The sequence below is a fragment of the Lipotes vexillifer genome, unplaced genomic scaffold, assembly GCF_000442215.2.
Source record: "Lipotes vexillifer unplaced genomic scaffold, Lipotes_vexillifer_v1.1 scaffold2612, whole genome shotgun sequence".
Taxonomy (NCBI): domain Eukaryota; kingdom Metazoa; phylum Chordata; class Mammalia; order Artiodactyla; family Lipotidae; genus Lipotes; species Lipotes vexillifer.
The window spans coordinates 94,570-106,441 of record NW_006793649.1 but is presented as its reverse complement, the minus strand read 5'-3'; the positions used below and the strand labels follow the sequence as shown (position 1 = coordinate 106,441).

General features: G+C 44.0%; 1 protein-coding gene across 1 annotated transcript; it reads left to right on the top strand.

Moving 5' to 3' along the window:
- The first annotated feature begins 4,473 nt into the window (after window positions 1-4,473).
- SCIMP (SLP adaptor and CSK interacting membrane protein) lies at window positions 4,474-11,600 on the top strand. Its single transcript, XM_007466506.1, has 4 exons — window positions 4,474-4,591; window positions 6,586-6,649; window positions 9,522-9,595; window positions 11,425-11,600. The coding sequence occupies exons 1-4, from the start codon at window positions 4,474-4,476 to the stop codon at window positions 11,598-11,600; spliced, it is 432 nt and encodes a 143-aa protein (XP_007466568.1).
- Window positions 11,601-11,872: the final 272 nt, after the last annotated feature.

Below are 11,872 nucleotides of genomic sequence, written 5' to 3'. Positions count from 1 at the left end.
CACTGGGCCATTGCTGCTGATCAAGTTTGTGGTGTTGGCTGGAGACTCAACCTCTGGCCCTTGAGAGGTCCCTTGTGTTCCCTTGAGAGACTCAGCTGCATCTTTGGGTTGGCTGCCAGCATCCTCTCAAGCAAACACCTCTTTGCCCCATGCTTCAGTAGCTCTCAGGAGGTCTGCGCCCCACAACCTTATCTACTCCAGGCCTGGCAACACAGGTGGGATTCAGCTTCCATACCTCTCCAGGACCTGAATTTGACCATGCAGCCGTGACACACTCTCCACTGGCTGTATTCCCTGCCATCTCTACCCAGAGCCCCTGTCCCCTCTCTGGGGACACCCTGGCTATTAAACTAGCCTGGTAGTCCAGAGAATATCTAACTGGGAACGGGATGTGGTTCTCGTGGGCCCCCTCTCTCAGCTGCATTCTTCCAAGAAGACAAGCTCTTCTTGGTTCTGTTGAAAAGGCCTCTGTCAGCAGTCCATGGGGAAGAGTGCTATTTCTCTGATCTTAGATTGTGGGGAACTTGGGACTTTCATTCTCAGCTGTGGGCCCTGATCATTCATTCTAGGGAACCCCTTGGGCCCTCACACCACTGTATCACTACCACATCAGTGCTCCTTTCAAAGTATCTTGACCCCCATTTGGCCTTTCCTTGATGATTTGGAGGCATCATGATTAATATCAACAGAGGAAGGCCCTGTGACACAGAGAGAAAGCGTTCCACCCTCCCTCCTACCTGGCGCTGGTCATTTCACCTCTGTCTCAGGCCCCTGTCTAGAAAAGGCTATGGTGGTGAGGATGAAATGAGGTGAGCAATGAGAAAGCTCTTGCAGAATGCTTGGTGCACCGAACACACACGAAACACCTGATGGCAATTCAAATCCATTCGATTTGTAAGAAAAAAACTGCAGAATGCTTACCATTCTGCATAGTTCTGAAAAGTGACCCATAGTTTCACTTTTTGACATCATCCTACTTCCTCTTTCTTCCCCAAGAATCTGATGAGAATAAAATATCTTTGAACTTGAAATCTGAACAATGGGAAGCTACGCTATATGGTTAACTGGCCCTTTTTTCAATGTTATCAAAGTAAATGCAAAAGTTAAAAAATCAAGGAATTCAGAGGGTTTATAGTGAAAAGTCACAGCTGCCCGGTCTCCCACTTCCCTCCTCCCGTCCAGTCATACTCTTCAGATGCACAGCTTTTAACTCTATGTCTGGTTTCTATAGCTCTAAACAGTATGTTTATGTTTCTTGTTGGAAAAATCCTTCAATAGTAAAAGAAAAAGATGAAGAGATAGAAAATATGAGGGAGTAAAAGAAAAAGATGAAGAGATAGAAAATATGAGGGGAAAATTAGACTAAGAACCAGGAGACATTTAAATAAGAGAAAAGAGAATGAGTGTCCATCAACAGATGAATGGATAAAGAAGATGTGGTATATATACACAATGGAATATTACTCAGCCATAAAAATGAATGAAATATCACCATTTGCAGCAACATGAATGGACATAGAGATTATCATACTGAGTGAAGGAAGTCATACAGAGAAAAACAAATATTATATGATATCACTTATATGTGGAATCTAAAAAAATAATACAAATGAACTTATTTACAAAACAGAAACAAACTCACAGACATAGAAAACAAACTTATGGCTACCAAAGGGGAAGGAGTAGAGGGATAAATTAGAAGTATGGGATTAACAGATACATACTACTATATATAAAGTAGATAAACAACAAGGATTTACTGTATAGCACAGGGAACTATATTCAACATCTTCTAATAGCCTATAATGGAAAAGAATATGAAAAAGAATATTTTATATATATATATATATATATATGTATATATATAAAACTGAATCAATTTGCTGTATACCTGAAACTAACACAGTATTGTAAATCAACTATAGTTCAATAAAAATAAATAAGATAATGAGAAAATGGAGGGAAGAAATTTCTGTCCATCTGTCTATCTATCCATCCATCCATCCATGCATCCATCCATCCATCACTCCATGTATCTATGTATCTATTTATCTAACTGGTTCCCTAGAGCTAAAGAAGGTGAGATTCCAATATAGGTTTGAAGAACAAAGAGCCTGCCTTCTGACATGTGGCATCTTCTTAAGTCCAGTGCCCTTTGACCACACTGGGCTCTGCACAACCAGATTTCACAGGCCCCTGCTGAGAGCCAAGTTTCCGTTCTCCACGGTCTTCCTTTTTCCCTTTGGTCTTCTTCCTCTCTTGCTTTCTTTTATGCACCCTGAGAAGGTGATCTACAAGAAAACATCTGCTGAGTGCATGCTTTGTGGGGGTGATATCCCCGGTAGATGACACTTCACTCCCTTAAGAGTGAATCCCCAGCTCCCCAGCACATCTACCAACATCAATAAATGACAAAAACATAATGTTGAACAAAAAAGTAAGCTGCAGAATCATGTTTATAGAAGAGTACTAGTTACACGTGATTGGTTTGCCACATATAACTTTCTGAATAGCCAAAGAACATTATATGGATCAAGCCAAACCTTCACAAAAGAAATGATGTTTGCAACTAAAAATCCAAATCGTTATATAACAACTTAATAAATGAAGACACTATGCCAGGAATACAAACACATGTTTAAATAGTAAGCCAAGTCATTAGGTCTTTGTAGTAATAATGGCTTTAGCAGCAGCCTAATTTGGCCCCTGTTCCTTGGCCCCCTGCCTGGGTCCCCACTGATGTTGTTAATAATAGCTCAAAAGCATGAATCAGAAATGGCAGTACATGAATATGCATGGGTGAGTTTCCATTGGCTAAATGATGACACAGGAAGGTGATTCTCATTTAACCAGGACATGTGTGGATATCTCCCAGGCCTCAAGAATCTTTTTTTTTTTTTTTTTGGTCTGTGTTGGGTCTTCGTTGCTATGTGCGGGCTTTCTCTAGTTGCGGCGAGTGGGGGCTGCTCTTTGTTGCGGTGCGCGGGCTTCTCATTGCAGTGGCTTCTCCTGTTGCGGAGCACGGGCTCTAGGTGCCCGGGCTTCAGTAGTTGTGGCTCGTGGGCTCAGTAGTTGTGGCTCGCGGGCTCTAGAGCGCAGGCTCAGTAGTTGTGGCACACGAGCTTAGTTGCTCCGCGGCATGTGGGATCTTCCCGGACCAGGGCTCGAACCCATGTCCCCTGCATTGGCAGGCGGATTCTTAACCACCGCACCACCAGGGAAGCCCCAAGAATCATTTTTATTTTAACATCCAAATGAACTAGCAAAGTGTCCATTCCACAGATGAGCGGAGCCCAGCCCCACCCCCAAGATCTCCCTGAATTCCTGGAGGTCACTCCTAGGAGTCCATCCTGCAACCTGCTCCCCACCGTCACTTGGAGCCTGGCAGCTGCTGTTCTACTTGCCCGTGTGTCACCCCTGGCTTGAAAAACCACTGCACACATGTCATTTCTCCCCAGGTTCTGTTCATACAAGCTTCTGTTGTCCAATTTTATTGAAGATTTGATGGGAAAAGACAATCACAGCACAGCATTTTACAGGCAACAATTGAAGACTGAATATTAGATGTAACTTCCCGACAAACGCATGGGTCATTTTCCACCAAGGGGACTTTCTACTGATGCTCCAACTTTCTGCTCTCTTCTTTTTTTTTTTTTTTCCTAGCTTTATTGAGATGTAATTGACACATAACATTGCATAACTTGAAGGCGTACTACCTGTTGATTTGATACACTTACATACTGTATCATGATTACCTCCATAGTGTTATAGCTAACACCTCCATCACGTCACACAATTACTCTTTCTTTCTTGCGGGGAGAACATTTAAGACCTCCTCTCTTCGTGGCCTCTCCCTCTGCTCTGACCCTCTTCCCAGACTCTCCTCCTGTCTAGTCAGCCAGGCTTTAGCCCCCAAGTTCCTGTTACTAATTCAGTTTGCTTTGCATCTTTACCTTCTCCCTCTGACCGTGCCTCACTCAAAGAGACCCATCAAGGTATTTTTCTAACCCCCACCTCAAAAAACAAAAAAGCTCTCAAAATTCTATCTGCCTTTTTATGAATTAAGTCTATGTTGCCCCTTCAATATAAAAACAACTGCAGAGAGTTATTGCTTTAAATGGCATTTTCCCTTCCTGCTGCATGTTTAACAGTATAAGAAAGAACAGTGAATATGTCTACAGTTTCTAGAGTAACTAATAAGTACATGTCTCACCTCTAATCTTCGTAAATTCCCTGCGAGGTAGTAGACAATATCACTCCCATATTGCAGATGAGGACACTGAGGCTTGGAGAAGGTTAAGTCACTTGCCTGAGGTCTCCCAGCTGCTAATCAGCAGGGTTAGACTGTGAACCAGTGCCTTCCTGGTCCCTAAGCAGATGCAGCTGCACAACATGGTAGATAACTGCCCCCACCGCCCCAGGAAGCCTTTCACTCATGCCTCATTCCTCTCTCTCCATTCTTCTCAGGATCCCATGGCAATGGATTGGTGGAGGGACAATTTCTGGATCATCTTGGCTGTGGCCATCATCTTTGTCTGCGCGGGCCTGAGCATCTTCCTGTTCTGTGTCTGCAGGTGTCTGCTTAGACAAGGTAATGACCATCTCATTTGGGCAGGTGGAGGTAGGGGAGGGGAGAGGTGGTTATCAGCGTATTAGGGCTTCTTTAGGGCAAAAGGTTAGTTCTGGGCCTGTATAGGCTGAACTCTGGATTTAGCATCATGCATTCTGGGTTTGAGTCCTAACCCTGCCACAAATTTGTGTCTCTGGGCCTCAGTTTTCCCCTCTGCATAGTGAAGGGAGGGAGGTTACCTAATATGCAAGAACTCTTCCAGCTCCAACGGTCTGGGTGAAAGCAGAATCTGTTTCAGGGCACACTGTGCACTAATGCTATCTCTCTTCAGTGTGGCTGCCAATCATAGCATCCTACCTCTGGGACTTGAAAGAGAGTACAAGTCCATGGAATGTCAAAAACTGTCTTGATTCCAAACACGTCAAGTTGTATACGTGTTGCATACATGAAATACGTACAGCTTTTTGTATGGCAATCATTCCCCAATAAAGTGGTCTAAAAAAATGTCTTGAGGCATGAAAAATGGATTCATTCCATGATCAACATGTTTGACCACTATGATTGCCTACTCTAAGACCATACTCTGAATTTTCTGGTATTACATCTGCCTCGGATAGAGGTTCTTAGCATTCCCAGACATAAATAAGCAGCTTATTGGAGGATAAATGTAACTTTAGATGATCTACAAGTGGGTTTCTACTTTACCATTCATCTCCAGAAACATGAAACCCTTGATTCAATGGTGTGTTTTCTTGAGATCCTATCCCTTTACATAATGACCTAGGCCTGGAGTATACCTGGGGATGGTAAATACACTGAGAGGTACAGCCATCTTGCCCTGGGGCAACCTGGGCAGGCACCCCTCCATGATTAAGGCACTGTTCTCCCATTGCATCTGGACACAGCCTCAGAATCCTGCGGAGCCAGTGCTGAAAGGTCAGGGCTGTTCAAGAAGTGAAAACTTTTTGTCATTCTTCTCAATCTCTTTTTAGAGATAAGAAAATTAAGGTTCAGAGACAGGCAGATCCTTGGTTGAGGTCTCCTAGGAATTGGTAGCAGAGTTGGAACCAGAACGCAGGTTCACTCGGCCGCCTGTCCAATGTCCTTTACCCTCCACCCCTTGATGGTAATTAGTCTTTTTTAATACAAAAAGTGTATTCTAACCCCTATTGTTCTCTATACATTTTTTAAACATTTCATTTTTAGATATGGACAAAAATATGATCCTGAACAAAATCTTTACCTATTCTCTTTTAACTTGACCCACTCCTATTAACAAGCAGGTTATAATTAATAATAACTTACATGTCCAGCATATCACAGTTTACAAACTGCTTTTCCCATTCTTTATCTCATTTCCTCCCAACCATACTTTTGGCTATTCACTCGACCAGTATTTCTGAATGCCAGCTACGTGCTAGGTAGATACAGTACCAGGCAATGAGGAAACAGGCACAGCCCACAATGGATAGTGCCTAGACTCTGTGGTCAGACGGCCTGGGTAAAATTCTGGCTCTAGGACTTCCCAGGTGGTCAAGTGGTTAAGAATCCACCTGCCATTGCAGGGGAGACGGGTTTGATCCCTGTTCCGGGAAGATCCCACATGCCGTGGGCAACTAAGCCCGCGAGCCACAACTACTGAGCCCGCATGCTGCCGCTACTGAAGCCTGCATGCCTAGAGCCTGTGCTCCGCCAAAAGAGAAGCCACCACGAAGAGAAGCCCACGCACTGCAACAAAGAGTAGCTCCCCCTTGTCGCAACTAGAGAAAGCCCGCATGCAGCAACGAAGACCCAGCACAGCCAAAATAAAATAAAATAAAACAAAATGTAACAACATCTATAAAAAAAAATTCTGGCTCTATCACTTATGAGCTCTGTGTCCCTAAGTCTGTTTCCTCTGGATGGTTCTTCTCCCACATGTCCTGAACCTGCCGGGTCTCTGATCTCTTCTAAACTCTAAAAATCACAACTTTTGATAATTCTTCCTAAATGAATATGCTTATTTGTTTCCTTAGGCAAGAAATGTGAAATTGCCAAGCCCTTGAAACAAAAGCAGAGAGATGAAGAAACGATGTATGAGTAAGTGGGGGGGAACACTTCTGCTTTTTAGTTTCAAGAACGCCCTGTTCACTCCCATTCTTGCGCCCGCGCTAAGAATGTATGCCTTAAATTCCAGGGAAATATCGTGTCTGCCAACTCTCCCCACTGTAAGGGGAGAGACCTCAGGGCTTTGGGGGTACAGGGCACCACCTGGCTCTCTCTGCTCTCCAAGTCCTCCCAAGTCTCTTCTAGTTTGATAGAGGTCACAGGTCGGGCGCTGTGTTCTGGGCCCACCACTCAGGGTTAGGTTTACCCTTCTTTTCTTTAGCTGGATTACAAGTAGAGTCTTCTAAAAGCTATTGTGCTGAATAAAAATATGCCAATCTTGTTACTTTTGTATTTTCTGATATCTTTGAGGCTTTGTGATTGCTATCTCTGTCGGGGGTCCCCAAGACCACCTTTAGGCTGGATTATTTGTTAGAAGGACTCACAGGACCCAGAAAAGGTTATAAGTTATCACAGCAAAAGGATACTGATTAAACTCAGCAAAGGAAAAGGCTGGAGTCCAGGGCAGTTGTCCCCTTCCAGGGGAATCACATGGACCGCACTTAATTCTCCCAACACTGATGTGTGACAGCATGTGTGAAGCATTGCCAACCAGAGAAGCTCACCCAAGCCTTAGTTTCTAGGGTTTTTATCAGGGCAAGTCACAAAGGCGAGGAGCACCTGCATGACCTACTTTAGCTAATTCAGTCTCCTGAGGCCAAACTGATACAGAAAGACCCAGGGCCCCTGGCAAACACAGCAGGCATTCACCATCAGTCACATTGTTAGCATAAACTGTCTGGCTAGCCCAAGGCCCCTTAATACAAAGACACTCTTATCAGGCAGGATATTCCAAGGGTTTAGAGATTATCTCCCAGAAGCTGGTCAAGGGCCAGTCCTTTTTTTAAAACGTATGCACAGGGAATTCGATGGCGAAGGCGGTCCAGTGGTTGGGACTCTGCGCTTTCACTGCCGAGGGCCTGGATTCAATCTCTGGTCACGGAACTAAGATCCTGCAAGCCACATGGTGCGGCCAAAAAAATTTTTAAGTAAAAATTAAAATAAATAAATAAATAAATAATGTTTCTTAAAAATACAAATAAATTAAAAAACAAAAATATAAAGTCATTCTAAAGTGACTTTCGTTGGGGCTCAAGGGATTCAGCAAATAATAGATCTCTTCCCCACCAATTCTGATCCCCTTGAGGAGTCAGACAAATGTATCCTGCAGTTTAGGTAACCAAAGTATTGCCTTTATTGAGGATAAAACTGGCATTGCAGAATGTGGCTCTTCTCCATGGCCAAGTTTGCTTCCTAATTCAAAACCAGGCAAACTTTCCTGCACGGTACATAGGCAGCCCTGGACAGACTCAGGTCTCCCCTACAGGGCAGGGCCCTTTCTCTGAATGGCGAAGACTCAAGCAGAATATATGCTTTAGCCGGCAGTCAGGCCAGCTCTGGAGGAGAAAGTGGGAGAAGCTAGATTTTTCCCCAAGTCAGGTAAAATGTCCCTCCTCTCCTGGGAAGAGCCACGGAGGGGTGGAGTGAGGTCACTGATGGCCCTCTAGCCACATGTCCCCTTCTCCACTCACCCCAGCAAAGCTTCTGCATTCCAGGGGACTTAAGCACATACCGGAGACCAAAACTCAGCTCAGAAAAATCTAGTACCAGTTTGGAAATCAGAGTACATAGAGGGGATGGGGGCTCTGGGTAAGGAAGCTTTCTTGGAGTCTATCTTTTTATTAAAACTTCTTACTGAAGTATAATATAAACAGAAAAGTACACATAGTAAGGGTACAACTCAATGAATTTCCACAAACTGAACAGAGCCGGTAGGAGACACCCAGATCAAGAAACAAAATTACCAGCTCCTCAGCCCCATATATTCCCTTTCAGCCATTAAACCCCAAGGATAACCACTACCTGAAATAGTATAGGCTCGTTTTTCCTTGTTTTTTATGCTTCATATACATGGAATTAGACAGTATGTGTCACTGGTGTTTAGCTTCGTCTGCTCATTTCTCCAGATATATGCCCAGGAGTGGGATTGCTGGATCATATGGTAGCTCTGTTTTTAGTTTTTGGGGGGTATTTTCTGGTGGTTTTGTTTTTGGTTTTGTTTTGTTTTGTTTGCGGTACGCGGGCCTCTCACTGCTGTGGCCTCTCCCGTCACGGAGCGCAGGCTCCGGACGCGCAGGCTCAGCAGCCATGGCTCACGGGCCCAGCCGCTCCGCGGCATGTGGGATCTTCCCGGACCGGGGCACGAACCCGTGTCCCCTGCATCAGCAGGCAGACTCTCAACCACTGCGCCACCAGGGAAGCCCTAGATTGTTCATTCTTATTGCCATAGAGTATTCCACTGTGGAAGTGAACCATGATGAATTTATCCATTCTACTGCTGATGGGCATTTGGGTAGTGTGCAGTTTGGAGCCATTATGAATAATGCTGCGATGAACATTCTATAACGTATCTTTTGGTAATCAGCAGGATATATACCCAGTATTGCTGTCACATGGTGTGTGTACATTTAGCGTTAGGCGTACATCTGTTTTTCAAATCAAAATACACCTGGTGCTTACCTCCCCCTTCTAATCCAGCTCAGATGAACACAGGAAGATGAGCTCTAAGTTATAGTGCTTCAACTCCCTTCCCTCAAATCCAGCTGGTCCCTGGGCTAAAGGAAATGGTTTCTTTAGAGTGCCAGTTACAAATGGGATACAAGACCTAGAAAGGGAAGGAAATGCTTCCAGTTTTCAGGGATCAAGATTTGAATGTTCAACTCTATCCACTTTCCTTGACGTTTTCTTTTAAATCAGTAGGCGTGATCAAAACCAAACACTGACTCCTCTTCTTCCTCTCTTCCAGGAATGTTACCAATCAATTCTCAGTTCAATTACCCCCTCTGCCACCCAGAGGTGTGCTTTCTCCAGAAGTTGCCTGTGAGTGTATTTTGCTGATAACAGTCTCATTCAGGGTAGAATAATAAATTTATCTTGGTGTTTAGTCAGCTTGGGCTGCCCATAAAACAATAACATGGACAATGTGGCTTAAACAACAGTAATTTTCTCACAGTTCTGGAGGCTAGAAGTCCAAGATCAAGGTGCCAGCCAATCTGGTTTCTGGTGAGGACTCTTCCAGGCTTACAGATGGCTGCCTTCTCCCTGTGTCCTCACATGGAGGGGAGAGAGCTCTCTGGTGTCTCTTCTTATAAGGACACTAATACTATTGGATCAGGGCCACACCCCTATGACCTTATTTAACCTTAATTACTTCCTTAGAGACCCCATCTCTAAATACAACCACACTGGTGGTTAGAGCTTCACCATATGAATTTTGTGGGGACACACATATTCAGTCTATAACACTGGAATTTGCAGATGGCAGCAACCTGTTTTAAAGAGATGAACTAAGTTTTAAGGGGGCAGAATAAGTACCAATGCTTCCAATATTCAATGTGTGAATTCATATTCAAATTCCAGCTTGCAGCATGGGTATAAAGGAACACTGGGCCTCTCAGACATCCTATCAGAAAAACTCTGCCTGGTTCCCTTGACTGGAGTGTTCTTCCTTAGGCTGTATACAGAGCTGGCTTTACCACACCTTTCAGGTGTCAGTTCAAATGTCACCACCTCAGAGAGGCCATTCCTGACCATCCCATATAAAGAAATTCTGCTAATTTTCCTTATGAGGCTTATGGCAATAATCCTAAATGGGCTTATTTAGTTATCCTTCATTTGTTCATTATCTATCTCTTCATTTGTTCATTATCTCCTCCATTATAATATAAACTTTAGGAAATAGGTGACTTTCTTGTCTTGTTCACCACTGTTTACCCACCACTAAGAACAGTGCCTGGAGCTTAGTAGATAATGGATGAAAATGTTTTAACTGAATGGATAAATAATAATATTAGCTAACATTTATTGAGCAGGCACTGTGTGTCAGGTCCCATGCTAGGCACTTTATAGGTACTATCTCATTTAATCCTCTCAACACCTCTATGAGGCAGGTACATTATTATGTCCCTCTGACAGAAGAGGACACTGAGGCACAGAGAAGTTAAGCGACCTACTCATGGCCACACAGCTAGTGACTGCTGGACCCTGAAGATGAACTTGGATCTAACTGCAGAACTTTGTGTGAAATGAAATGGTGCTTGTTTTTCAGGTTCTCTTAGGAAAAGATGAGATTGCGGTGAGGCAGTTCCAGGCCCCACCAAAGGTGGAGATGAGCTGTTTCACTATCTTTTTCCTACCACTTTAGTCCATTTGCTATGTACCCATCTTCCACTAATTCCACCTTTTGAAAACACCACTGCCCACCTCCTTATTAGCAGAGGGATGGTGGACATGAGCAATTATAGACAGTTCTGAAAAGCAGTGTAAGTCACTGTGAGGGATGTGCCCAGAAGGAAATATGGTTTGTATCACTTCCTTACGAGAATTAGTATCTATAAACACAACACTACTCATTTGGCTACTAGCTCTGGTCAGCTTCTTGTCTAAACTTGTTTCGTGGTTCCTACTGCAGTGCAGTCAGGCAAAGAGACACGGGAGTCAAGATGTCTGACCAATATTTGCCACTTACTCACTTGGGTGAGCCTGAGACTGTGTCATGTCTGGGCTTTAGTTTTCTCTGTAAAATGGGGATCTGGTCCACCAAGAAGTGGGAGGATCACCGAAACCCATGAAAATCATGCAGAGCCACTTGGTCAAAAATATATAAACACACAATAGCTTTGCATTTAATACCTTTTTGTGTATTCTAGCCCCACAGGAAACCCCAAGTCGGCCACCAGCTGCATACTCATCAGTACATAAAGTTAGAAATAAGAAGACAATGGCCGTCCCAAGCTATATTGAGCCTGAAGATGACTATGATGATGTTGATAACCCTGCATATATGGAAAACCATCATCTTGAAACAACCGTTTCTTCTTTTTGACAGGCAGAAGAGGGTTCGTTCACACAGCTTATTTTAAACAGTCAAGAATGGTCAAACTTCAGTAGGTATCCAGGTCCGAAAGCCAGTGGTAATGGTACGAGCTCTGTAAGATAAGCACTTCCTGAATTGTAGATGAAGATGCATCAGTGATCAGATAATTGCAGCCAGAGGAAAGACGCCCATGCTCAGCTCTGAGGAGTCAGTCCTTGAGCTTCTGCTGAGTGAGGTTCCAGGCGGGGGACCACTGGGTTCTGCAGTCCCCCCCATGAGGA

Excerpts from the sequence above, each read along its gene's own strand:
- SCIMP (XM_007466506.1), top strand. The coding sequence starts at position 4,474 with ATGGCAATGGATTGGTGGAGGGACAATTTCTGGATCATCTTGGCTGTG. Across the intron at positions 4,592-6,585 it reads CAGGTGTCTGCTTAGACAAG|GCAAGAAATGTGAAATTGCC; the intron begins GTAATGACCATC and ends TTGTTTCCTTAG. Across the intron at positions 9,596-11,424 it reads GCTTTCTCCAGAAGTTGCCT|CCCCACAGGAAACCCCAAGT; the intron begins GTGAGTGTATTT and ends TGTGTATTCTAG.